Here is a 27,536-nt window from a genome sequence, read left to right on the forward strand (position 1 = left end):
AAGGTTCTGGAGAGGCTGGTCTTGGCCCACCTCAGGCCGCTGGTGAAATCTTCTCTGGACCCTCTGCAATTTGCGTACCAGCCTCATGTGGGAGTGGACGACGCCATCATCTACCTGCTGCAACGAGCTCAGTCTCACCTGGATGGAACCGGTGAATCTGTGAGAATCACTTTCTTTGATTTCTCCAGTGCATTTAACACCATCCAACCACTGCTGCTGAGTGAGAAGCTGCGGGTGGTGGTGGTGGGGGTGGATGCGCCCACCGTCTCCTGGATCAATGACTACCTGACAGGCAGACCACAGTTTGTCCGTCTGGGCGGTGTGCTGTCTGATACGGTGGTCAGTGGTACTGGAGCTCCTCAGGGAACTGTTCTGTCTCCCTTCCTGTTCACCTTCCTACACCACTGACTTCCAGAACAACTCAGAGTCAAGACATCTGCAGAAGTTCTCTGATGACTCTGCAGTGGTCGGATGTATAAGTGATGGACGGGAGGAGGAGTACAGGGCAGTAGTGGAGGACTTTGTGGAGTGGGCGGGAAGGAATCAGCTGCTCCTGAACGTGGCCAAGACCAGAGAGATGGTGGTCGACTTCAGGAGGAAGACGACGGCTCCACAACCGCTGAGAGTTCTGGGAGAGGAGGTGGACATGGTGGAGGAGTACAAGTACCTGGTGTCTCCATGACAACAGACTGAACTAGAAGACCAACATCAACGCTGTCTACAAGAAGGTGATGAGTCGACTCTTTTTCTTGAGGAAACTTCGATCCTTCAATGTGTGCAGCATGATGTTGGAGATGTTCTACCAGTCTGTTGTGGCCAGTGCATTGTACTTCACTGGGGTCTGCTGGGGGAGCAGCATTGGAGCCGGTGACACCAACAAACTCAACAAACTGGTTAAGAAGGCCGGCTCCATCATCGGCTACAAACTAGATAGTCTGGAAAAGGTGGTGGAGAGGAGGACGCTGAGGAAACTATTGTCCATCTTGGATAATCCTGTCCACCCTCTCCACCACCTGCTGCAGGGACAGCAGAGCACTTTCTCTAAAAGATTCCTCCAGCTCCGCTGTCACAAGGACAGATACAGGAGATCATTCCTGATACAGGAGATCATTCCTGCCCACTGCCATAAGACTTTACAATAACTCACCTCTGGCAAAATCCATCACAGTACAATAACACTGTTGACTGTGTTTCTTGGTTGCTTGTATATTATATGTATATTATATATATAGATATATACTGTACTGTATGTATATATATATATATATGTATGTTGACTGTGTTTATTGGTTTGTTGTATATAATATATATTGATATTTAATGTACTGTGTATATACTGTATGTACTGTGCATTTTATATTTTATATTTTTTATTTTATTGCTTTTCTATTATATTATTCTATTCTATTACTATTTTATTCTATTGTTTCTATTATTGCTCCTGTATGTATGCTGCTGTGGCGAAAAAATTTCCCCTCGGGGATTAATAAAGTATATACCTACCTACCTACCTAAATTAAGTATATGCAAATAAATATATGTTTCTTACTCATGAATGTCTTGGGCAGGTTTCTGTGGTGTTTTCTCCCTGAGTGACAGAAGACAGTAAAGTCAATGTACAAACATTCATTAGTTATTTATGCATTTTGTCAGAAAACATCAGCTTGTGTTGTTCTTTGTTGCTTCTCAAAGTCAGTAAATCACAACCATGTGAGCACTGAGATACTTATTTTAAAAGAAGACTTAAAAGCTGAAAATAAAAATCACCTGTTCCGTTTTTTCTGTTTCAGCAGGACAAGGATGAATACTGGAACAAGACAGCAGACTATAACCATCCCCACAACTAATCCAATGATCCAACCTGGGAGAAGAGAGGGAAAATGTGACTGTGAGCAACATTCACAAAAAATCTGATTTTCAAAGTGTTTCTCACCATCAGCAGACGTCGGTTTGACGTCAGGAATCATCACAAACACAAATATAAAGAAATTACAAACCAAATGGAAACACCAACTTACTGGATTCACGGTGAGCAGATGCAGATTTCTCTGGTTTGACGTCAGGAATCGTCACAAAGACGTTTCTCTGAGGAGCAGAGAGCACTCGTACCGCACATCCAACCTGAGCACCGTGTCTACGGACACCTGACAGCACAGCTGTGGTGGTGACGGTGACGGTACCGTTGGTGTTGGAGACACTGACGGTGTTGTTGGGTGAGAGGTGGAGGTCTTGTCGTGAGACATTCAGGGTTACGGTGGGAGCAGGTCGACCAGTGGCTGAACAGGACACCACTAACTCCTCAGAAGAGTTTGACTCTCTGACATGGAGAACAGGTTCATGCAGCTCTGCAAGGAAAAGCAAAGAGATTGTTGTCAAGACGACGGCTTCTAATATTTGTTGTCCATTGTGATAGTTTGTACGAGACACTGATCGAACATGTTGAAAGTGATCCAGTAAAGTTCTTACCATAGAGTTGGAGACAGGTTGTGCCTATCACAGCAGGGTCAGGGTAGATGTTAAACAAGCAGCGATAGCAGCCTTCATCCAACTCCGTTACGTTCCTGATAACGATGGACGTGTTCAGCAGTCCAACATCTTCAAACTCAACTTTACCTCTGAAGGGAGAATTCACTGTTTGGCCAAAGTGCTTGTGGTTGGATCCAACATTTGTCTCTCCTTCAGGTAAGGTTTTCTGCCATGTGACTTGTTGGACATCTTTAGATTCCATAATCTGACAGTTCAAGATGACTTCGTCTCCCATTTTTCCAACCACAGTGTGCTGTGTTTGGATAAAAAGTGTTAAACCTGCAGAGGAAATAACAGTCTGGGGTCAGATTCAGATCTTTTACTTCAAATCAAAGTCAAAGTCCTGCAACTAAATATCCTACTTAGGTAGAAGTACAGAGGTATTAGCAGCAGAATAAAGTAAACGTACTGGTTTCAACCGTCTGACTGATTTATTATTATTTATGATCTCATTACATTATGAATAGTCAAGCATCAGATAAATCTGTGGGGTCATCAGATGATTACTGGAAGACAAAACAAAGTTCTGATCCACAAATCTGTTTTCAGGTTTTGGACTTTGTCCTCTAATCTTTGATTTTTGCTGAGATATTGGATCATGTGAACATCTATTGAAAAAGAAACCATGTGCAAATTATGGAGGGAAAAACCCTCTACACAGGAGCTGGAAATTCAGACATCTGAAACGTGACTTTGGGTGTAAAACCAGTTTAATCTTTAACAATGTGTTGTAGTTTATCAGCTTGTTATATTATCCATTGTGTCAATTCTTTATCTGAAAAGTAACTAAAGCTTTCAGGTACGTTTGTGGAGTACAAAGTACAATATTTCCCTCTGAAATGTGGAGTGAAAGTTATAAATGTAAATAGTTCCTTGCCACCACTGTAAACTGGGTAATATTATCATAGAACATAAATAATCTCACCTTTTGAAAAGATCCCCAACACATAAAAGAAATACAGGACAGCATTTTCCTCCATGTTTCCTCCTCGGCGGGCAACATTAAAACTGAGGAAGTTGACGTCACAGTAGGACGGATATCCGTGGGTTGTCAAAATAAAACGATAATTAAAAAAAACAAACACGATACTTTTATTAAATAACAATATAAATGATTTATTGGGTTTTACTCGAATGTCCAATAAACTGGTGTTTTAATAAACTTGTACTGTTTTGCTCTAAAAATGCTGTTTTTACAGTACGAGATTGTGATTGTTCCCTTTTCACTGCGCAGTTTAACAACCGACTTACTTTCACTGACGTTAAACTCATCTATGAACTTCAGCGTGAACTGAGTGGACAGAAAAACAAATCATAAGAAATGAATAAATTACACTAATACCCGACAAGAAGGTGGACAGGATTTAATATCATTTGATCGGCAAATATTTCTGGATTAAATTACTGAAAACTACAAATATTCATTTAGAGTCACTTGATGTAAAAATTACATCCAAATAAGACAAATATTTACATTTAAAAGAATAATTTTGTGAATATACTTAGTTTAATGTTGAATATGCGTCTGCTACAAAAAAAATGGGCACAAGAAGTTTGCTTCGCTGTCTGATGAAGAGGGAAACAAAACACTCACGGTTTTCTCCACCAGGAGGCGCTGTATTGATGTCTTTTTAGAATAAGGCTTCTGAACTCTTCCTAAACATGTAGCTTTAGTTCCCTTTTAGTTCAATAAATCATGAACATCAACATCCATCACTCCCAGCTGACAGCAGCTCCTTCACCTCTCTGATGACTAAGAAGTTGTTCTGCAGTCCAGCTTCTTTAAGCTCTACTTTCCCCTAAAAGTCTGCACTCCCTCTGGCCAAAAAACACTCGTTTCTTTGTTTTAATGATTCTGTAAGACAAGATTCAGACTGAAGGATATGTATTAGTTAGATTCTCTGTCGATAAATCTTCGCCATTTTTCAGTTTACAGGAAAATAACAGCAAGAAGAAACAGCAGAGGACAAACCTACAACATTTTTATACATTTCATTTAATTAAAGGACTTCTATTCTGGAGAAAAGGTAAAAAAACAAAACAACCATTGAATACATTTATATAAACATAAAAACTTAAATGTTACTAAAACAATATGTACATAAAACCCAGAATTGTACATAAATGTGATGATTAAAAATATTGAGTACATAAATCCTTTTGTTATGAAGAGGTGTAATAATTTCCCAAGAACTGAGCTGCAATTGTCAACAAACTTTCTACAACAGAAAGAACGTTTACATGATAAACATGTTTTGATGCTGAAGTCTGACTGTTAGTTTCTGAACAACAGTTGTTGTCTTAAAACAAACGTTTTGCTGATGATGTTGGTTTCTTGGTGGTTGAATTTTCAGGTTTCGTCCCAGACCATCGCTGTCTGAGCTCATTCACCTTTATCATTAAAGGTGTTTTGTTCCTTCAAGTGAAAATAAGATATTAGTTAATTCCCACTCAATAAATCATCTTACACAGAATAAATTAAGTATATGCAAATAAATATATGTTTCTTACTCATGAATGTCTTGGGCAGATTTCTGTGGTGTTTTCTTCCTGAGTGACAGAAGACAGTAAAGTCAATGTACAAACATTCATTAGTTATTTATGCATTTTGTCAGAAAACATCAGCTTGTGTTGTTCTTTGTCGCTTCTCAAAGTCAGTAAATCACAACCATGTGAGCACTGAGATACTTATTTTAAAAGAAGACTTAAAAGCTGAAAATAAAAATCACCTGTTCAGTTTTTTCTGTTTCAGCAGGACAAAGATGAATACTGGAACAAGACAGCAGACTATAACCATCCCCACAACTAATCCAATGATCCAACCTGGGAGAAGAGAGGCAAAATGTGACTGTGAGCAACATTCACAAAAAAAAACTCTGATTTTCAAAGTGTTTCTCACCATCAGCAGACGTCGGTTTGACGTCAGGAATCATCACAAACACAAACATAAAGAAATTACAAACCAAATGGAAACACCAACTTACTGGATTCACGGTGAGCAGATGCAGATTTCTCTGGTTTGACGTCAGGAATCGTCACAAAGACGTTTCTCTGAGGAGCAGAGAGCACTCGTACCGCACATCCAACCTGAGCACCGTGTCTACGGACACCTGACAGCACAGCTGTGGTGGTGACGGTGACGGTACCGTTGGTGTTGGAGACACTGACGGTGTTGTTGGGTGAGAGGTGGAGGTCTTGTCGTGAGACATTCAGGGTTACGGTGCAAGCAGGTCGACCAGTGGCTGAACAGGACACCACTAACTCCTCAGAAGAGTTTGACTCTCTGACATGGAGAACAGGTTCATGCAGCTCTGCAAGGAAAAGCAAAGAGATTGTTGTCAAGACGACGGCTTCTAATATTTGTTGTCCATTGTGATAGTTTGTACGAGACACTGATCGAACATGTTGAAAGTGATCCAGTAAAGTTCTTACCATAGAGTTGGAGACAGGTTGTGCCTATCACAGCAGGGTCAGGGTAGATGTTAAACAAGCAGCGATAGCAGCCTTCATCCAACTCCGTTACGTTCCTGATAACGATGGACGTGTTCAGCAGTCCAACATCTTCAAACTCAACTTTACCTCTGAAGGGAGAATTCACTGTTTGGCCAAAGTGCTTGTGGTTGGATCCAACATTTGTCTCTCCTTCAGGTAAGGTTTTCTGCCATGTGACTTGTTGGACATCTTTAGATTTCATAATCTGACAGTTCAAGATGACTTCGTCTCCCATTTTTCCAACCACAGTGTGCTGTGTTTGGATAAAAAGTGTTAAACCTGCAGAGGAAATAACAGTCTGGGGTCAGATTCAGATCTTTTACTTCAAAGACAGCTTCAAAGCGAGAGAGACAACCAGGGGGCTCCCTGGAGAGGAACAACCAGGGGGAACCTGGAGAGGTCCAATGAACTAAACTGTTTCTTCAACAGGTTTAGTTCACCGCCCTCATCTGTCTGCTCCACACCTCACACCTCCAAAACACCTCTGCTGCCTCCCCCCCTCCCCCTTCTGCGCCCCCTGGTGAACTGCATACAGCCCTCAATCTCACAGGGCTCTTCCTCCATCCATCCCCCCTCACCCCTCACCCCCCTCTCTGTGACGACTGGCCAGGTTAGGAGACAGCTGGAGAGAATCCACCAGCGCAAGGCTGCAGGACCTGACGGCATCAGCCGCGTGGTCCTGAAGACCTGCGCCGCCCAGCTGGCTGAGGTCCTACAACACCTCTTCAACCTGAGCCTGAAGCAGGAGGAGGTCCCGGTGCTGTGGAAGACGTCCTGCCTGGTTCCTGTCCCCAAGAAGAAGACTCCATCTGGCCTCAACGACTACCGACCGGTTGCCCTCACATCTCATGTGATGAAGGTTCTGGAGAGGCTGGTCTTGGCCCACCTCAGGCCGCTGGTGAAATCTTCTCTGGACCCTCTGCAATTTGCGTACCAGCCTCGTGTGGGAGTGGACGACGCCATCATCTACCTGCTGCAACGAGCTCAGTCTCACCTGGACGGAACCAGTGACTCTGTGAGAATCACTTTCTTTGATTTCTCCAGTGCATTTAACACCATCCAACCACTGCTGCTGAGTGAGAAGCTGCGGGTGGTGGGGGTGGACGCGCCCACCGTCTCCTGGATCAATGACTATCTGACAGACAGACCACAGTTTGTCCATCTGGGCAGTGTGCTGTCTGATACGGTGGTCAGTGGTACTGGAGCTCCACAGGGAACTGTTCTGTCTCCCTTCCTGTTCACCTTCTACACCACTGACTTCCAGTACAACTCAGAGTCAAGACATCTGCAGAAGTTCTCTGATGACTCTGCAGTGGTCGGATGTATAAGTGATGGACGGGAGGACGAGTACAGGGCAGTAGTGGAGGACTTTGTGGAGTGGGAGGGAAGAAATCACCTGCTCCTGAACGTGGCCAAGACCAGAGAGATGGTGGTCGACTTCAGGAGGAAGACGACGGCTCCACAACCGCTGAGAGTTCTGGGAGAGGAGGTGGACATGGTTGAGGAGTACAAGTACCTGGTGTCTCCATGACAACAGACTGAACTAGAAGACCAACATCAACGCTGTCTACAAGAAGGGGATGAGTCGACTCTTTTTCTTGAGGAAACTTCGATCCTTCAATGTGTGCAGCCAGATGTTGGAGATGTTCTACCAGTCTGTTGTGGCCAGTGAACTGTACTTCACTGGGGTCTGCTGGGGGAGCAGCATTGGAGCCGGTGACACCAACAGACTTAACAAACTGGTTTAGAAGGCCGGCTCCATCATCGGCTACAAACTAGATAGTCTGGAAAAGGTGGTGGAGAGGAGGACGCTGAGGAAACTATTGTCCATCTTGGATAATCCTGTCCACCCTCTCCACCACCTGCTGCAGGGACAGCAGAGCACTTTCTCCAATAAACTCCTCCAGCTCCGCTGTCACAAGGACAGATACAGGAGATCATTCCTGCTGACCGCAATAAGACTGTACAATAACTCACCACTGGCAAAATCCATCACAGTACAATAACACTGTTGACTGTGTTTCTTGGTTGCTTGTGTATTGTATGTATATTATATATATAGATATATACTGTACCGTATGTATATATATATATATATATATATATGTTGACTGTGTTTATTGGTTTGTTGTATATAATATATAGAGATATTTAATGTACTGTATATATACTGTATGTACTGTGCATTTTATATTTTATATTTATATTTTTTATTTTATTGCTTTTCTATTATATTATTCTATTCTATTATTATTTTATTCTATTGTTTCTATTATTGCTCCTGTATGTATGCTGCTGTGGCGAAAAAATGTCCCCTCGGGGATTAATAAAGTATATACCTACCTACCTACCTACCAAATCAAAGTCAAAGTCCTGCAACTAAATATCCTACTTAAGTAGAAGTACAGAGGTATTAGCAGCAGAATAAAGTAAACGTACTGGTTTCAACCGTCTGACTGATTTATTATTAGTTATGATCTCATTACATTATGAATAGTCAAGCATCAGATAAATCTGTGGGGTCATCAGATGATTACTGGAAGACAAAACAAAGTTCTGATCCACAAATCTGTTTTCAGGTTTTGGACTTTGTCCTCTAATCTTTAATTTTTGCTGAAATATTTGATCATGTGATCATCTATTGAAAAAGAAACGACGCAGTGAAAAACCACTATGTGGTTTAGTTGGTAACTCAGACATCTGAAATGTGACTTTGGGTGTAAAACCAGTTTAATCTTTAACAATATGTTGTAGTTTATCAGCTTGTTATATTATCCATTGTGTCAATTCTTTATCTGAAAAGTAACTAAAGCTTTCAGGTACGTTTGTGGAGTACAAAGTACAATATTTCCCTCCAAAATGTGGAGTGAAAGTTATAAATGTAAATAGTTCCTTGCCACCACTGTAAACTGGGTAATATTATCATAGAACATAAATAATCTCACCTTTTGAAAAGATCCCAAACACATAAAAGAAATACAGGACAGCATTTCCCTCCATGTTTCCTCCGCGAGAGACAAATTCAAATTGAGAAAGGTGACGTCACAGTAGGACGGATATCCGTGGGTTGTCAAAATAAAACGATAATTAAAAAAAAAAAAAAAAAAAAAAACAAAAAAAACGATACTTGTATTAAATAACAATATAAATGATTTATTGGGTTTTACTCGAATGTCCAATAAACTGGTGTTTTAATAAACTTGTACTGTTTTGCTCTAAAAATGCTGTTTTTACAGTACGAGATTGTGATTGTTCCCTTTTCACTGCGCAGTTTAACAACCGACTTACTTTCACTGACGTTAAACTCATCTATGAACTTCAGCGTGAACTGAGTGGACAGAAAAACAAATCATAAGAAATGAATAAATTACACTAATACCCGACAAGAAGGTGGACAGGATTTAATATCATTTGATCGGCAAATATTTCTGGATTAAATTCACTTGATGTTAAATTACATCCAAACAAGACAAATAAACAAATGTTTACATTTAAAAGATGTTCATTTACTTGCAGTTTCATGTTACATAGGCGTCTGCAACAAAAACATTGCACACCAGTGAAATCACTGGAAACATTAAAACATTTAATTCACTCAACAAAAATAAATACTTACAAGCAGAAATAAATTATTCATATTACAGAACTAAAGAGATTATTTTCTGTGAAGAAACTTAATGAACACCACAGGGTGACGATCCACTGTTGGACTAACAAGAAGCAATCTATACCACAAAAACAAACACAGTAAATATGTATTTCAGTTGTGCATCAGCGTAAGTCTGCATTCAATACACTGCGTCTAATAAAGCAATAAATAACATCCAAAATACACAAACATTTCAAATGTAAACTCCAAGAAAAGTGCAAATTTCAAGAAAAGTGCATACTGCAAGTGGAAAATTATCAACACACTAAATAATATGGAGAAAACAAAACGTTTAGTATGAAATATGTCATTATTTCAACTACATATTGCTGTTTAACTGATATCACTGGTCCAGTTTGCTGGAAAAAAACAACAACTGAAGAGGCTGAAACTGATATTTCTTTGTAACACCGGTGTACAACTGGAAGACTTTTCTCGTTCCTTACCACTAGAGGGCACCACAGCCTCAGTCTGTGACATTCACACCTCCCACAGGGTATTTTCCTTACTTCCAGTTCTGTCACCAAAACACAGGAGCTTGGGACGTTGCTCTAGATTTCCTTGGAGGAACCTTTTATAATTGCACTGTGTTGCAGTCACTGCAACTCTGAATACGAGTGAAGTTCACTGCTTAAAAGTTCTACATGTGATATATTATGTTCAAATATTAATCTACTCACTCTTCCTTCACCTCAAATGCTACACCAAGCATTGGACATGGTTTCTGTATTTTTACATTCAACAAAGCTCCATGACATTAAAGTGCTAAATACTGCGATTGAAAGGAAATGTATTTTGAAAACTTCCTGTCTAATTCACAACACTCTGCAAGACATTTAAAAAAATGCCAGTGAACGATTTTTTCATGGATAACAGCTTTTAGCTTAATTCACTGTTACGATGCTAAAAATGGTTGTTTTTGTAATGCTGGCTTGTGTACTTGAATGTCCACAGTTACTAATCTAATGTAGTTACTGAAAGACTAAGCAATGATCATACAACACTTTCATTTCTTGTTTTACTCTTTAACCTGCCAGAAGAGAGAGAGAGAGAAAAAAAGAGTTTATTATATTGTGGTCAGAAAATACAGAAAAATACTGTCAATGGGTTGATAATCATTAAAAACCTGAAAATTATATTGTTGTGAGTTTACTGTAATTTACAGTAGAGTAAAGTATCTCACCTTTTCTGTCTTATTACAGCAACAACAACAGCAATGCAGGAAGCAGAAATAGCAATAATGATCAATGCAATCGCGAATGAAGGCAGTCGTTTCCCTGAAGAGAAACAGCACATGGTTAGAGACAGAAACAAGGTGACCGTCACTTTCCTGAAAGGAGAAGCTGGGAAATTTGCATGGAGCCATTTTTACTTTTAAAGTCCGATAACTAACTTCTAGATTTCTAGAACATGAAACCTACTGCAGCAAGAAAGAAACTGAAATTCATCGCAGTTTAATGAGTCACAGCCTTATCGACTCAGACAACATGATTCATGGAGTTTACATAACAACAGCATGAATTGCCCTTCAGGGACTTGTTCATTTCACATTTGTCCCTGCCTTTTAAGGAAATAGACATGACGTGAGTCATTGTTAAATCTGACACCAAAACAAAGATGTCCCCTGAAGAAAGGGTTTGACGGATGTATGACATGAATTCCAGTCAGTGAGCATGATCAGCCAAATTGCACATCGCTGGGAATTCTCCGGAAGCTTTAACTCTAACAACTTGGCCACTTGGACTTCCTGGGTGTGTCAATTTATGAAGAACCAGAGCCAGTTAAAACGTTTCCCTTCTGTCAATCCATTGTTGAATAACATCATTTGCAAAGCATCTTCTTTAGTTTTCTTGGAAAATGAACTTCCGGTACACTGGATTAAGATAAGCAGTGAGACTCCCTGAGTGGGATGTGAACTGTGTCACCAAAACCTGCAGCACAGCTGATAACAGTGAAACAAAACCACAGATAAACATACCCTTTTCCTGTTTGTTCTCTTCCTCATAAAAAGACAAAGGGATCCTCTCCCGTCTCTGTCCCACTGTCCCGCTGTTCATCACACAATCCACGTGTCCACTCCAGTCTGGAGGCACCTTCAGAGTGATGCTGCGGCTGCTGGTGAATGTCTGGTGGCTGCTCGTTACCGTCTCAGTCGCTGGTCGCTCTAAACTGGCGGCGCCGGGTGAAATTTCCCACTCAATGGTTGGCGCTGGTTTACCTGTGGCGGAGCAGCTGAACACAGCCTCCCTGTCCTCCTTCTCATTTCTACTGCTGACACTGTGGCTTGTGTTCACCTCCAATATTCCTTTGTGGAGAAAGGAAAGGAATCATTTTGAGAACTGCAGTCATTAGATTACCACGGATATAAAATCTAGTGTGAAGAGCAAAAATGTTTTTACTTCCACCAGTGAAGGGCAGCAAAAACACGATTTTCAGCTTTCTCAGAATTTTGACATTAATCAAAAAAGTTATTCTTATAACCATTTGCATGAATGAATTTGCATCCATTTACCTTGCACTGTGAGGCAAGCCTGCCTTCTTTTGGACCCATCAGGATACACATTAAATGAGCAGATATAGCAGCTTTCATCTGCCCATGTTACATTCTTCACAGTGATGGATGTTGACGTGAGAGACGCTTCCTTGAAGATCACTTTTTCACGATAAGGCTCGTTTACTTGCTTTCCAAACCGATTGCTGTATGTTGCCAAGTTCTCTATTGACTCATCTTTAAAAAGCCGTTGCCAGGTGACCTGAAGCACACCTGGGGAGGGAGGAGGAGGAGGAGAGGGGGGTGGGGGGGCAAATGGTAAACCTCCAACAATATATACCAAAAAAAACCCCATCAGGAGTAAAAACAGAGTTGTTCAATTTCTAACAAATGTTCTGGATAACACGAGCTGCGCAAAGATATGAATGAATTACAACCTGGGCTGTAACAGTGAACACCAGAAGCTTCAGATGATCAGATATCATTCAAAATACATATTTCCATACCTTTCGGGTTGGCCACTTGGCACGAGTAATGCGCGTCACCGCCGTAGTCAACTGTTGCGTTTCCATTTCCGGTAATGTGTGTGCTCGAGACTAAAAAAAGAAAAAAGCTGCGCGTCATTTACCGCAGGTTTAAAGAGACATATCTATTTGTTGTGATTTTTGAGTAATTCATAAGAATCAATAAAAAACTAACTGCGGAGATTAACTATTAAAATACAAAACATATCGGATTTTCAGTAAAACTACAAATGTCCTTCCAAGTTCTTTAAATGTTGACATCTTTAAATAATGCTATATAAAATATCGTCTATAAATGAAAGGTGCATTTAGGCTACAAGATAATGCATGGCTAAAAAGAGTCTGGATTTTGTAAGATACAAAGCATCAGCAATGAATATAGAGAGGGTTAGCCTTTCCTGTATCTTACCTTTAAACAGCAAAGAAACAACAATCATGAGCAGCAGCATTTTCTTCCACTGCAGAACACACAAGGATACTTTCAGTTTTGCCTCTGAGCTGTCTTTTAAACTTGGGCAGCCCAGCTGAAATGAAACTAAATATAAGGGGTGGGGGAATCTGATTCCAGCCATATAACATATAACCAGGAAATTACACATTTCAAAACAATGGCATTCTTTTGGTTGTATTACAGGAATCAACACAGGCAACATTTAGGAAGCAGGATTATCAAAAAAATCATCATGTCCTGACTAGTCTTAAAAAACCATGACTAATTCTTATTATTAAAATCAATCTATGAGACTACAGGAGATAACAGCTGACTATGACGTCAATTTGAAGTCGTTGCAGATACACTTGAATGATCTTTCAGTGAATTACACTGTAATGTCACACTCACACTGTGTTTCCCCATTTGTTTATATTACGACAGCAAGGTCCAGGAATCACAACAAATCCAGTTAACTCTCAAGTGAAAAAAAAAAAATCAGACAAGCAGAAGTTCCCGTGATGTTGTTTTGAGGTCTTAAAACCACTAAAAAAAAATTCTCCCAAAGTAGCATGTTATATACTCATGATGGTAACTCATGTGATGTTTGACGTGTTGTTCCAGTCAACAAGTCTGAATTTGCAATAGAAAACCCCCCCAAACTTCCCCCTTCCTGATAAGGGGACAACAGGTAAAGAAACTTCTAGTAAACAAGATGATGAAACCTTTTCAGAATATTTTTGTGAGATTAATGCCAAACAAAAAGCAGTTGCTGCATTTGATTTTTTTTTGATTTTTTGATTTTATACACTTTATTAATCCCCGAGGGGAAATTTCTTCACTACAGCAGGGGGGCTCTCAGGGGGGAGATGCTGCAGCAGGCTGCCACGACCGCGGCGCCAGGTAACCTGACCTGAAGTGCATGTTTTTGGATGTGGATCATTTGCTATAAGTGGTGAAATTGATGTCCAAGGATGCTTCATCAAGGAACTGCTAAGTCTTAATTACCTTCTTATCTGCCTTATCTTTTGCGCTGGGGTGCCAGTTCAAAGTAAGATGTTTCACTTCAATAAAAAATCAAATGTGTCACAGCTTTACCCCATAGTTGCCCTGTTCTGGTAATCCTCATGAGGTGACATGGTATTGTCCACGTGTGCACAATGCCAACAAATCACACCTTGCACAACGTGATCCTGCGTCATCCTGAAACTTACAATAAATATATAAAATAAAAAGAAATATTACAGAAAAGCACAACAAGTGAGACATATCACATGGCTATAGAGCTTCAGGCCAGATTTTAACCCTACATGATGGGGTTGTGTTTGGTGCCATGCTTCAGTAATCCAATACAAAATTAATCAAATCATTAAATCAGTTGATTACAAATGAAGAGGAAGTTACAGTCAAATTCTTCTGAAAGTGTCGACACAGAAGGAAAGAACCTGACATTTCGTCTGGCTATGTGCCAAACATTTTTAAGAGGTGACAGGACACACAGCCAGGGGATAAACAAATCTAAATGTACTGGAAAATACTTTAAAATGGTTGACAACACAAACATTTAGGTGAAACAACTTCTTGGAACTTTTAGGTGACTTATTGGTTTCAATATCAGAGCTACTAATTCTACAATAATCTAATAAAGGTATGAATCATTAAGATTACACGGATGAAGATGATGCATATAGCCGTTATGTAATGCATGCAATTATGCAGCAATAAGTACTTTATATTTATATAGCTGATTAACAGCAATTTTTTGATTTTATACACTTTATTAATCCCCGAGGGGAAATGTCTTCACTACAGCAGGGGGGCTCTCAGGGGGAGATGCTGCAGCAGGCTGCCACTAGCGCAGCGCCAGGTAACCTGACCTGAGGTGCATGTTTTTGGATGATGGGAGGAAGCCGGAGAACCCGGAGAGAACCCACGCAAGCACAGGGAGAACATGCAAACTCCGCACAGAAAGGCCCAGGACCGGATTCGAACCCAGAACCTTTTTGCTGTGAGGTGACAGTGCTAACCACTGCACCACCGTGCCAACCAATGTGCTCTTATGTGGAAATAGAGTGCACATGATAACATTACAGGGAAGTACCTGACTTTACCTGACAGCTGACACCTGGTATTTTAAACCAGAAGGAGACACGAGAAGCACAGTGTGGTAGTATTAAAGCCCCGGGCCTATCATCTAGGTTACATCGTACGCTATTTTGGTTGCCGGGGTCACTTCTCTGATTTTCTATCTTATCACTCAGTCAGTACCAGTTAAGGACAGTCACAGTCTGTCAGTCACTCACTAAACAAATTCAGTTTTCATGGTTTTAAAGTTGAGTTTTTGTGATTTGGGTGTCTGGGTGTGTGCGGAAGACAGAATTGAGGGTTTTGATGCCACTCCTGAGCTGCAATTTTGTTTTTACACTCCATAACACAAAGTAAAACGCCCAGTATTTGGGTTAAATGCTGTTCAGCCCATCGTTAGATCCTGCAGAGGGTATGAAGCTGTGCTGTTGTATCTACTGAGACAGTTCTTTAGCCTTATCTCATCTGACATAATCTCATGTAATCATCATGCAGCAAAGGTTACTTTGAAATTAGCTGAAATGTACCTTTACATTTCACACCCTAAAGCTTGTAAACTTTGAATGCTGATTGAATGCGGCTGACCTCGTCATGTGCAACAAAGTGCTGAATTTGCTATTACAGTCAGGATAGCTGACTCATTTCCATTAAATCTCCCATCAGTGGGCTGAGAATCAAAACTCTTGACCCTTAAAATTTCACTGCAACTCTGCATCTGGCCTGTCCAAAACCCCAAAATAGTGCAATGAAGCACAAAATAAGAAATACAGTCAATTTAAACAGTATACACACACACACGACGAGTAGTGTGTAGGACAGAAGTATACATTGCTTACTGATAAGTGGGTCTCAGATCAGATTTTCTTGACCAAGCACTTCCTCTGTAAAAGAAGAGGAATGTCAGCATGAGCAGGGGAATACCAGACAGAGAAAAACAATGACAAAGGACTCTTTGGGTGTTCTAGTACAAAATAAAAGAACATCCTTGCTTTTTGAAGGTGTAACATAATAAATCAAGGCAGTCGTGCAGGCAGACTGTAAATTGACTACAGTGCCAGTTTGTATTGAAGTTACAGTTACATTATCGTAAGAGCTGCAGCCAAGGAAATGGTTCAAGTTGCACGAGTCAGGTCATAAAAAGGTAAAGCGTGTAGCATTCTGAACAAAACAGGAGATTTATTTATTAATGCATGCACATATATAAAAGATAAACAGTGTACATACAGCTAGAGAACTAAATAACTTGTATTACAAACAAACACATAATTAATATCAAAATACATTATAAAACTCTAAATTAAAACAAATCAGGGTTCCTTGGTGTGAAACCAAAAATAATAAGCCAGTAAACTCAATGGATTGAAAAACACAATTAGCCAAATATTTACTATTGATGTATTAATTGCTTGAGATAATGTTCATGATTCACGGTTTAAGTAGTTAAGGGCCACAGTGATTCTCACATTGTGCAGCAGGTGATGTTGTTCTCTTTGGGATGCTCTAACAAATGACTAAGATGGCATTCAGTGTTTCATGGTGACATCGAGCTGTCATCGGAAGAACGAAAAAGCTGAATTGTACATGAATTTATTATTTTGCCTTTGTGTAAACAACAAAATTCACATAATTAAAAAATAGCACAAATATTTCAACTGTTTTAGCAGAATATGGAAAACACAACAAACAAATCAACTGTGGATACGAGTATACAATAGAAATGTACATTTTCACAAAGCAAAATAGCGCCACCTTGTGGATAGCAGGACAACACTGCTTATTATTCTTATGAATTAACATGAAACACACGAGAACAGATGGTTCACGGTTCTGTCAAAAAAAATGATCGAAAGTGCGTCCTTTCTGGTCGACACACGTGTGTTTAGTATTCATTAATTAGTATTCATTTCAGAGCTGTGCAGTTTGACAGTTGAATAAAGTCCATTTTCGGTTCGTGTGAAGGTGCTGTATGGTTCAATGTCCTGTGACCCCTGCAGAAGGAGATATGGAACAAAATTCAAAATTATTCAAGTTAAACCACATGTACATATATATATATACATATACACACACATATATATATATGCATATATATATATGTGTATATATATATATATACATACACATACATATATATAAATATACACATATATATGTATATATATCTATATGTACATGTGGTTTAACTTTAATAATTTTTGTATATATATATATATGCATACATATATGCATATATATATAATATAATATATACACATATATATGTATATACGTATATATACATGTATGTATATACATATATATATATATTCACAGAAGGTGTAACATTTTCTGAAGAGTACCGTGTTTGCATGACTGCTCACCGTTTCTGTCTGTTTTCTGTTGAATAAACAGACAAATATAAATAAACAACTCGAGGTAATATTCATTCATCACAATAGATATAACCAGGAGAGTCAAATGCCTCATTCTTAAAGATAATATATTTTTTAAAACATGAACTGTGGATATTATAGTTGTCTCTCACCTATGACGTACTCTTCTGTAGATGAACCCCAGGGTAACTAAAAGTACAACGATGAACAGAGTTACACCGCTCAAGGCACAAGCAACTGTTGTTTGGTCGAAAAGGCCGACGACGGTTTCATCCTCTAAATATTTATGAAGAAAAAAAACAAATATATTAATAAAACCAGCAAAACAGAAAAAAGATGCCAACACAAATTTGTTTATCCAAATCCTGTATGATTTCTTTACCTTATAGACTATAAATATCGGCATCATACAACACGAAATTATGTTAACACAGACTGAAAATTACCACTTTAAATTTGGCCAACATAAGAAATGAGATGAACATAAGAAAATGTGCTTACCTTCCACTGTGAAATTAAAATGGATAATATTTATTCCTCCATTATATGAACACTCACAGGTAGCGTTCCCACTATCAACTGGTGTTAAACTATTCAGGTGGAGAAAAAAAGTCTGGTTCTTTGTCACAAGTTTGAATCTGAAGCCACATCCTTGTTCAAAGCCGTGTTCATATTGATACCCCAGTAGACACGCTGCCCTGTTTCTCTCTGTGCTGATCCAACATATTATTTGCGTGATGATAGTCTGTGTTTCATTGGTGCATATTGGAGTTACGTCTGGCTGCTTCCCAATTCTTTTCACAAGAGTCACTGCAATCAAATATCAATGTTACATACAGGAGGAAGTGGCTTTTTTTGTTGTTGCATTTTGTGAATATTCAAATCACATTTTAAATTTGACCAGAAAATGATCAGTTGTTCTCAATAAGAAACAGACCAAAGGATTATTAGAGAAAAACAATTTACATAAATGTTACTTTACCGTCAGCATCAAAACACAAAGATTGTGTCAGAAACAGAAGAAAGCACTGCTTTGATACATCCATACCAGTCAAGACGCTGGCAGCACTGAATAATGTACTGAAAGGAGAAGAACGCTCTTTCATAACTAAACCTCAAGCTCTCACAGCGGTGAAAACCTATTCAAAAGGGAAATGAGTCACCGTTGGCTGTCACTGTTAAAGCTAAACAACGAGCAGGAACACGGTACAAAAAACACTCAGGCTGAATGACTTTCTTGCAACTTTCACTGTCTTGTTGGGTGAAGTTTAAAGACTCAAAATAAAGGTATGTGCCTATAATAGGATGCATGGTCATCAGATATCAGGTCTACATTCAGGTGTTCAGCCTACAGTTTGAGCTGGAGTCACAGTCCAGATTGTAAAACAGGCAGAGTGCTGCCTTTATTTCTCTTGAACTGATATATTTAGTTTTGTGGTGTTTGCATTTCTCAAAGCCTGAGTTTGACCTGGAAATAGAGAAGCGCTCGCTCGCAGCAGCTCATTGTTATTTCTATCCCTCACTTCATGATTAGAAAACCACCATGTGACATTCACATAACAATGTATAACACAAAGTACACTTCACTTGATGCAAATGACTTCCTGTAATTTTGTTCAACTAAAGAGACACCATATGATGATGAGAAAATTAGGCACAATAATGCTAAAGTATTACCAGAAAGGTCTTCAGTCCAGCAGTAATAAGTCTGAAACGGGGAGATCAGGGGTTGGCAAGTCCTACAAGATCAGTTAAATTCCACTTACTTCATTATATCTATAGTTTTATACAGAGTTTATCAATCACCACCAGTTAAAAGAATTGAAGTTGTTAAGGTTGTTTGGCCTTAGTTACTAGAAAACACCTGTCAAGTCTCTTAAATGACAAGATAGTGACAACACGAATCTGACTATTCACCCTTGGTAATAAAACCATTACCAAGATATATTCTGGTCAACATCACCATCCACAAAACAAATATATTTTCTGATTAGGAAAATAATCTCCCCAGAAACTATTTTTTTGTTGTGTGATGATTAAAATTGTGAGGCAGTGAATTTCTTTCTTTTGTAGGTCAACAACCAAACCGTCGCTGGTATTTAAAAATAGAATCCTCTGGCCTGTTATCGAGACTAAGACGTCCACACACACACAGACTTGTTTAACAAATGCTTTAATCTTAATATTCTGGGAAACAATATTAATACACCATGTACAGCAAGTTGGACTTTTAACACTTTAAGATTCTAATTATTTCAGACATCTTACAAAATCAGCCAAATCAAAGAACCTCGGCCAGTGACGCTACTTTTTTTGATAAATCCACAAAACCATTTCATGCAAGAATTTTTGCCTTGACTGTTGGTTTTAAATGTTTCCAGGTTGAAGTTGTAGGTTAACTGAGGCGATAGTTTCGTATTCGTCCTCTGCTGGCTGCTGAAGGCTTGCGTACAGGTCATCTGCGTCATCGTAATGCTATGGAATGAAATAAAAAATCTTAATGCTAAATGTTTTCAAATGGCTCGTGACTCAGGAGTGTCCGAGTCTCATCAACATGATTAAGTCATTAATTGGTGGTCATGATGTGTCGATCCACAAAAAAAAAAAAAAAAAAACATCAGCTAAAAGTCTGACAATATAAATGTATATTTATGCATGTCTAATCACATCCATTAAACTCTCTACTTTGCCATTTACTGTGTAGAACGTAATACATTACTCACCGGCCAGCTTGGAGAGTCATGTACAGATAATTCAGATGCTTCTGACCTTGAACAGACACTTTTAAATAAGAATGGATATTGGAGTTAGTGGAACATGAGATATAAACATGTAGAAATGTAAAGCATACAGTACAATTCATTTATTCAAATGCATTATTTTCACTTGATCTGCCATTACTTTGATGTGAATCCAGTTTGGATAATATTCTCCGACCTGCGATTTTTCCTCCAGTGGATACATCCCAGAATAACTCCAGTTATGATGATGACTATTGTTGCACCAGTTGATGAACCTACAGCTAGCAGTCCTGTTGAACTGATGGTCAATTCGTCCTCTAAGATATATATATAAAAAAAAATCTTTGTCAGAGAAATGGAACTGGAAATACAAAAAAAATACAGTGACAATGTAATATTCAAATCAAGTGCACTACATGATTTTATTAGATTTATTAACTCTGCAGTTTAGAGAAAAGATACATTTAAATACACAAATGAACTTAAAAGTATTACAACTATTTATTCTGCACATTGAAACAGGTCTTATTTCTTATAAATGGATGTCATTGAAATTCTCAACGCGAATGCAGTGGAAAATGATCACGTTACACAACATCAATGTGAGAGAAGCTTTTCTCTCATCGTGAATCAAAAGAAGCAAGAAAACAAAAACAAGCCGAGCATCATACTGCCATGTAAACAATCAAAAACAATGTAGTAGGAAAGAATCACTTTAAATTTGGCCAAAGTTTGATGAACATAAGAAAATGTGCTTACCTTCCACTGTGAAATTAAAATGGGTCATATTTGTTCCTCCAATATATGAACAGTCACAGGTAGCGTTCCCACTATCAACTGGTGTTAAACTATTCAGGTGGAGAAAAAAAGTCTGGTTCTTTGTCACAAGTTTGAATCTGAAGTCACATCCATGTTCAAAGCCGTGTTCATATCGATACCCCAGTGAACACGCTGTCCTGTTTCTCTCTGTGCTGATCCAACATATTATTTGCGTGATGATAGTCTGTGTTTCATTGGTGCATATTGGAGTTACGTCTGGCTGCTTCCCAATTCTTTTCACAAGAGTCGCTGCAATCAAATAATTAGTAGTAGTCAAATAGTATAGAGTGACTACAAAATCAATCAATTACAAGCAATATGAAATACAGTTTGGGTTAGCAACTGCTGTGTTTTTGTATTTTGTGAATAATTATTCTAATTTGGTTAAAAAAATTACAGAAAAACCAAAAGAAGATTGTTAGAGAAAAAAAAAATCATTACCGTTGAAGTCAAAACAAACAGCTAATGGCAGAAGCAGGACCAAGCAGAGTTTCCATACACCCATCGTGGTTAAGATAGGACTGTTCAGTGATGCCTTACACACCGAGTCCTCGCTTCTAAAGAGGAAGCGCATCTACAGGACTGCTGCTGTGTTTTATATTCAGACAGTCTTAACGGTAAAACGGTGAGCAAGAACACAAATATAAAAAGACATCCGAGTCATTGCCTTGTGGTTGTATACCTCCATTTATCAAGTTGTGGTTTCCATCCATGTTTGTCGGGATTTATATGTAGTGAAGATGTAGAAGAAAATGAATAAAAAAGGTTTTAAGTGTATTTTTTTTTTTTTACAATCAACACAGGTTCAGGTAGAAACACAAATTAACTGACCAAATGTAAAATGTGGTCACAATCTCTCCTTCTGGTGTTGAATAATAACCAGAAGAGTTTTTGTGGAACATTTTGACCACACAAATACAGAAACACCGTCACTAAAGAAACTTTAAATTAAGACCTAAGTCCGCACGGTGATGTTGAAGCGTCTCAACGGGTAGTGTGAGACTTCACCGTTGAAACTTTCAAGACAAGACTATGAATGAATCTGAATGCACCAGTTTAAGATAGTTCACATTCGTGTTTCTTAAAAAAGAAGAAATGCGTTCCATAAATAGTCAGCAATAATACTACTCTGGACATTTCAAAGAAACTCAACTTAGACTGCACTGTAACAATATTCATACAGTTATCACAACTCCTGTTTTCACAAATTTGATGAGTCTCTCTTCTGTTTATTTCCTATTCCAAATGGGACAGGGCTGTGACTGTAGCGCTGCTGGCTCAATTTGTCGTCATGGCCGTGATGTTGCTGGCACATTGAAGATAAAACCTGGTAGAGATCACTTTCCGGTTGCTCAAGGCTTGCGTACGGATCATATCTGTCATCTTCAGTCTAAAAAAAAAAACACCAAAATGTAGTGAGATAATGACTTGCAGTCATTTAAAATCATTACAAATCGCTTTACTAGAACTTTTGTTATGCAAATAAAGTTTTTAAATCATCAAATATAAATGTGAAGTACTCCGCCACTGACCCTCAGACCTCATTGTCTCTTTAAAAGGTGCCGTCAGTGGCTACTTAAAAAGGCCCATTTGTTTGTCTTTGCCAACAACTAACTCCTCCCCACAGACAAACTGTTTATCACATAACTGCATAAAACTGTTTTCAAAAGCAAGATTTACAATTGGCTGAAAGCACTCAAACGGTCAGTTTATGTACATTAAAAGGCATTGTGAATAAGGATGCGACTTTGGTTTCAATCTTTCAGGAAATGACACCTTTCAGCAGTTTTAACACCATACCTAGGGTGTAAAAAATGAGTGGGAAGGTAAAACACAAAAGAATATTGTGCACGGCTCACTGGGGACTTCACTTACCGATAACCCAGACGGTCCTGATCTTGTATGACTTCTGAAAACAAGAGGGGATATTGTTACAGCAGTTCTACTTTTACAAGAAAAAAAAACACACAAAAAAAACATACATTACAGCTATAAAATTGTTACATATCCTAAAATACAGTGCTTTTCTCAGTACACTGTAAAATCAGCTGCATCCATTTAAAGCATAAAGCACTAATTCTCACCTGCAATGTTTTTTTCTCAGAACAAGTCCAAGAAAAAGGCCGGTTGCAACTATAACTGATGCAGTAACGGTACAAATCACAACGGTAGAATTGAGCATTGTGATTGGTGAAGTGGTGGCATCTTGGTCTGCTTTAAAAAAAAAAAGAAAAAAAAAAAAGAGAAGTGTATTTATAAGGCACAAATTGCAATAAAATGCACACGTGCATGTCAGCGACACACACTCATAAATCCCAAAACTTAGAAAGTCAAAGCAGGAACATAAAGAACACGTACCTTCCACAGTGATGGCGAGACGGACAGTATTTGTTCCTCCCCGGTAGGAACAGTCGCAGGTGTAGTTCCCACTATCCTCTGGTGTTAAATTGATCAGGTGGAGAAACACAGTCCAATTTTTTGTCAGCGTGAACCTGGAGTCGCATTTGTGCTCAAAGTCCTTCCCATGTTGATACAGCAGACGGCACTCTCTTCCGCCGCTCGCCTTCGTTATGATCTTGCATACTATGAGTGTGATGATATTGACTGCGGCAGTGGAGCATATTGGAGTAACATCTGGTTCCCTACTGATGGTTTTCATCACGGTCTCTGAAATTTAAGAAAATCATCAAGCATTCAGGTGTTTTTTTTTGACTGCATCATAATATATGGCTACTTAAAAAAAAAAAAAAACTAAAGCTGAAGCAAAGTCTAGCAGAATACACAGCAGGCTGAGTTGCAGGAAATGTATAAGAATGAAAAGCTCCTTTACTGTACCTTCAGCGTCTAAAAATAAACACACGGCCAGAAGCCGAACAAAACACAGTTTCCACTGTCTCATGTTGAAAGAAAAGTCTCAACTGTGTGGCTGTCAGAAACCAGTAAACAATACCAAAGGAGGGGAAATGGAAAAAGAAAAGAAAAAAAGGCTGCTGGTAAACTGTCCTGAGAAGGAACTGGACAACAAGCCTGCTTCCGAATTCATAGTTCACGCTGTTTGAATGACGAGAAGTGGTTTCAAAGAACAGTCTCAATTTGTGCCAAATCATCCTTCCTAAAAAGGCATATATATATGTATATATATATAAAAACATTAGTATTAAACAGCGAAACTTACCCCAGGTCTTTATGATATTTTCCATCAGATATTGTTAAACTTCAAATCTTTAAAGATTTCCCAACGGTCAAACATTAGCAATATAAAATGTAAATTTCAATCGCAGAGGTTTTCACTGAATGTTATTTTATTTACCGACGTCACATATCTATGCAAAGTCCTTTTTAAGAAGGACATTAGACAGTAAAGAAGGAAATGAGGGAGGAACAGACAAGCGACTAGACAGACTTCAAGGGTAACATTTTTCCATGGTGTGTGTTTGTATATTATCAGTGCCGTAAAGCATAGATGCCTTTGCACTTTATACATGATATGATATAAAACTGGTAATGTAAATCATAAACGAGGAACCAATTACAACACTTACACACAAGTGTAACCAGAGCTCTTCTATAGGATTATATTAATTACAAATTAATAGTGTAGGTGAAGTAGTTGTCTGGTGACAAGCGTAAGGATTCTTCCAGTCGAGGAATATTCGGGCAAAAACATAATGTGCTGCATTGCAGTCTCTCTCAGATAGAATATCAATTAATCAAATGTTATTCATATAGCAACTTTCATACAGGTTATTACAGTTCAAAGTGCTTTACAGGTGACCGACACACTGATAAGTTAACCATAAAAACTATTGCTCTTGTGCTGCAAATAGAATTTAAAATAAATGTTCACCTGAGTGGAGCAGAGAGACTTTAAATGTTCATCAACATTGACCTATTCAACAGTGTCAGATGATGCGTTTCACTTACTTTAATTTTACTAACACCACAAAAATCAAATATAACATCTGTTTGAGCTTGTTTCACAAACTGTATGAGAAGACTGGCTTGCAAAGCACCAGAAGGATGACAGTATCTGAGAGCATCTGTGAGAGTCTTGCCAGCAGAGGGAGACACAACCACACTGTCTGACCTATGTTTACTGGCATCCAGGTCTTTCTATTGAGATTAAAAATCTGCCTATTGTTACTGCTTGCATGAAAACATAAATCACTGACTATTGATCTTTAACTTTTCCTTAATAGCGTGTAACTTTTGATATTTTTGGCATGTTTAAATTAACAATAAGATCATACATGTGTGCACTGTGCTTCATTGTATTGCATAATAAGTAAGTCATCTCTTTGACAGACATAAAAAAAATAAAGGCATTATAATTGATATGTGCTTGTGGGTTTCCACTTATGTGATACTATTGGTATAAGTAGATCAAATTCATCCAGACACAAGTTCTCATTTACTCTGCCTCTCACTATCCATAGTATTTCATTCACTAGAATAATATCAGCTCCATTAATGCGTACCAAAATATACCATCCCAGATGTGTCACAAAATACTTACACAGAAATGTGGAGTAATATTTAAGGGGGAACTCGTCGTACCTCAGAACATGCAGGTCCTGCAATCAGAGAAAATGCTTACTTTAGTGTGTTAACACATCCATTCAAACAACATCGGACAAAATGCATTTTGAAAAGACACATCTGTCTTTTTCCATTTCCTCTGAAAGCTTTGAAGCCTCAAACCAAAGCATGACCCAGATATACAGTCAAACATGTCTCGCAGCACTTAAACGCTCCATGAAACTATTCTGTTTTACTCCCCCTCCCTCAACCACGACGATGTCTTTGCTTATATAATGTTCACTTTTTGGATTTGTGGGTTTTCTTAACTTCAGTCTTGATAAAATTCAGATTTTAACACTGTAGTTTAATCCAAATTACTGAAGAAAATCTATTCACAAAGGAATAAAATGTAATCCGTGGTGACTAACTCCCATGACTGCATGCATGTTAAGTTGTGTTGTACGGCTAAACACATCACAGGATCCCCCCCCCCAAACATACTGTGTTTGGTCTGCGTGGGATGTCCATCAAACTGTGAATGCATGGGTCAGGTGCAGGTTGGCTGCGCCCAATGGGGAAATTTGTGAGTCACCAGAATCACAAACTATGCAAATTGCAGCATAATTTGTCCCACATTAAGTTTTCTGGGATCTGGTCACCCAACTTTTATGTGATGATTAAAATGAGATGTAGAGCACTTTAAATGCTTATCAGACCAGTTCTTTAATTATTTATCTCCTATGAAAACACACAGTGGAGTAAAACTGATTTATAGACTGGTGGACAATGCTGATGATTACATCCACTGCTAAATAACAGCCAAAAACACCCCTAATGGGTTCCTCCTGCTCTTCAGCGCCACATTTTCACCCGCTGCCGTTCAACCAGCAGGTAAAATAAAAAATAAAATAAAAAAAACTTTCCTTTATTACGTTGTTTATTTATTCTGTGCTAGGTTATGTTTACAATAATACAACATATATATATATATATGCCATATCATATTACTTATATATAGGTCGTATTATCAACTATTAATCCTAAGGGGTAGACGAAAGGCTATGTTTGTGAATGAAGGTGTAGACAACAGGGTGTGGTTGTGAATGAAGGTGTAGACAAAAGGCTATGTTTGTGAATGAAGGTGTAGACAAAAGGCTATGTTTGTGAATGAAGGTGTAGACAAAAGGCTATGTTTGTGAATGAAGGTGTAGACAACAGGGTGTGGTTGTGAATGTGTGAATGAGAGTGAAGGTACTTGGCCAAACCAAAAGGTCACAGGAGGGGGTCTGCAACCTGTGGGGTCACATACTGTTGTTCTTTGAGGCATTAACAGGAACAGACTGTCTGGAGGACTCCAGGATGTGAAGGAAGACAACCACCACCTCCACCAACCAACAAAGGACACATCAATACACATGACTTTTTGGTTTCTGGACTATAAGAAGACTGGGTCAGAATAAACTGATTATTCTGCTGCTGTTAAATAAATATATTCTCCTATTGCCTCATTAAAGAACAGGCAGGACTGGGGGCTGACACATATCGGCTTTGTAGGAGCAGGAGCCCGAGTCCAACAGTTGACAGACATTTCAATATTCTGGAAAGAAAAGAAAAACCAAACAAATTGTGCAAACATGCGTTACTTGCTGTGGGATAAGTGTTGCCGTCTATCACCGGAAGTGACACCGGTTTCGCTGCGTCAATTTGCCTTTCAAAATAAAACTACGAAGCAGAAACTGAAAATCATGGACGGGAACAGCCCCAGGGGTCCAAAGAGACGTGTTGCAATTTAAAAAAAAAAAAAAAAAAAAAAAAAAAACAGCCTTGAAATTTAGTACAAAAAAAATATAACGCAACTCTTTTTTTAAAATTTTTTTTAAGAAATG

General features: G+C 38.7%; 3 protein-coding genes and 1 long non-coding RNA gene across 6 annotated transcripts; all 4 read right to left on the reverse strand.

Moving 5' to 3' along the window:
- Positions 1–1,539: 1,539 nt before the first annotated feature.
- Positions 1,540–3,512, reverse strand: LOC138628687 (OX-2 membrane glycoprotein-like). The gene is made up of 5 exons (XM_069711861.1): positions 3,452–3,512; positions 2,467–2,805; positions 2,019–2,345; positions 1,768–1,861; positions 1,540–1,588 (listed from the first exon to the last, which is right to left on the reverse strand). Exons 1-5 carry the CDS (start codon positions 3,504–3,506, stop codon positions 1,546–1,548), a joined length of 858 nt encoding a protein of 285 aa, XP_069567962.1. The 5' UTR covers positions 3,507–3,512; the 3' UTR covers positions 1,540–1,545.
- A 364-nt stretch (positions 3,513–3,876) lies between these two features.
- Positions 3,877–9,034, reverse strand: LOC138628686 (OX-2 membrane glycoprotein-like). Its single transcript, XM_069711860.1, has 6 exons — positions 8,964–9,034; positions 5,959–6,297; positions 5,511–5,837; positions 5,256–5,349; positions 5,038–5,076; positions 3,877–4,942 (listed from the first exon to the last, which is right to left on the reverse strand). Exons 1-6 carry the CDS (start codon positions 9,016–9,018, stop codon positions 4,828–4,830), a joined length of 969 nt encoding a protein of 322 aa, XP_069567961.1. The 5' UTR covers positions 9,019–9,034; the 3' UTR covers positions 3,877–4,827.
- Positions 9,035–10,333: 1,299 nt separating this feature from the next.
- Positions 10,334–14,314, reverse strand: LOC138628671 (OX-2 membrane glycoprotein-like). The gene is made up of 6 exons (XM_069711837.1): positions 14,290–14,314; positions 12,665–12,754; positions 12,180–12,431; positions 11,646–11,972; positions 10,851–10,944; positions 10,334–10,697 (listed from the first exon to the last, which is right to left on the reverse strand). The coding sequence occupies exons 1-6, from the start codon at positions 14,312–14,314 to the stop codon at positions 10,661–10,663; spliced, it is 825 nt and encodes a 274-aa protein (XP_069567938.1). The 3' UTR covers positions 10,334–10,660.
- Positions 14,315–16,348: 2,034 nt separating this feature from the next.
- On the reverse strand, positions 16,349–27,234 carry LOC138628644 (uncharacterized). 3 transcript variants are annotated; one of them, XR_011311480.1, is made up of 9 exons: positions 26,960–27,234; positions 25,646–25,703; positions 23,488–23,796; positions 23,214–23,343; positions 23,005–23,038; positions 21,070–22,519; positions 17,722–17,845; positions 17,537–17,573; positions 16,349–17,185 (listed from the first exon to the last, which is right to left on the reverse strand). It is a non-coding gene; the product is annotated as an uncharacterized lncRNA (long non-coding RNA). The 3 variants fall into 3 exon arrangements; XR_011311481.1 differs by lacking the exon at positions 26,960–27,234 and having other exon boundaries at positions 23,214–23,340; positions 25,646–25,732; XR_011311479.1 differs by lacking the exon at positions 26,960–27,234 and having other exon boundaries at positions 25,646–25,732.
- Positions 27,235–27,536: the final 302 nt, after the last annotated feature.

This window comes from Brachyistius frenatus, unplaced genomic scaffold, assembly GCF_029030835.1.
Source record: "Brachyistius frenatus isolate BFR_SWC_R1_liver_20210118 unplaced genomic scaffold, ASM2903083v1 Contig_103, whole genome shotgun sequence".
NCBI classification, from domain to species: Eukaryota; Metazoa; Chordata; class Actinopteri; family Embiotocidae; genus Brachyistius; species Brachyistius frenatus.

Bases quoted from the DNA above. Each gene is read 5' to 3' on its own strand.
- LOC138628687 (XM_069711861.1), bottom strand. From the start codon at position 3,506: ATGGAGGAAAATGCTGTCCTGTATTTCTTTTATGTGTTGGGGATCTTT. The intron at 1,862-2,018 runs GTAAGTTGGTGT...CTCTTCTCCCAG, and splicing joins ATCTGCTCACCGTGAATCCA to GTTGGATCATTGGATTAGTT. The intron at 1,589-1,767 runs GTGATTTTTATT...TCTGTCACTCAG, and splicing joins AAACAGAAAAAACGGAACAG to GGAGAAAACACCACAGAAAC.
- LOC138628686 (XM_069711860.1), bottom strand. From the start codon at position 9,018: ATGGAGGGAAATGCTGTCCTGTATTTCTTTTATGTGTTTGGGATCTTT. The intron at 6,298-8,963 runs GTGAGATTATTT...TTTCCTCTGCAG, and splicing joins GTTTGGGATCTTTTCAAAAG to GTTTAACACTTTTTATCCAA. The intron at 4,943-5,037 runs GTAAGAAACATA...TTTCACTTGAAG, and splicing joins TCTGCCCAAGACATTCATGA to GAACAAAACACCTTTAATGA.
- LOC138628671 (XM_069711837.1), bottom strand. From the start codon at position 14,314: ATGACGCAGGATCACGTTGTGCAAG. The intron at 12,755-14,289 runs GTGTGATTTGTT...TTCTTTTTTTAG, and splicing joins GCAGGATCACGTTGTGCAAG to TCTCGAGCACACACATTACC. The intron at 12,432-12,664 runs GTATGGAAATAT...CTCCCTCCCCAG, and splicing joins CCAAGTGGCCAACCCGAAAG to GTGTGCTTCAGGTCACCTGG.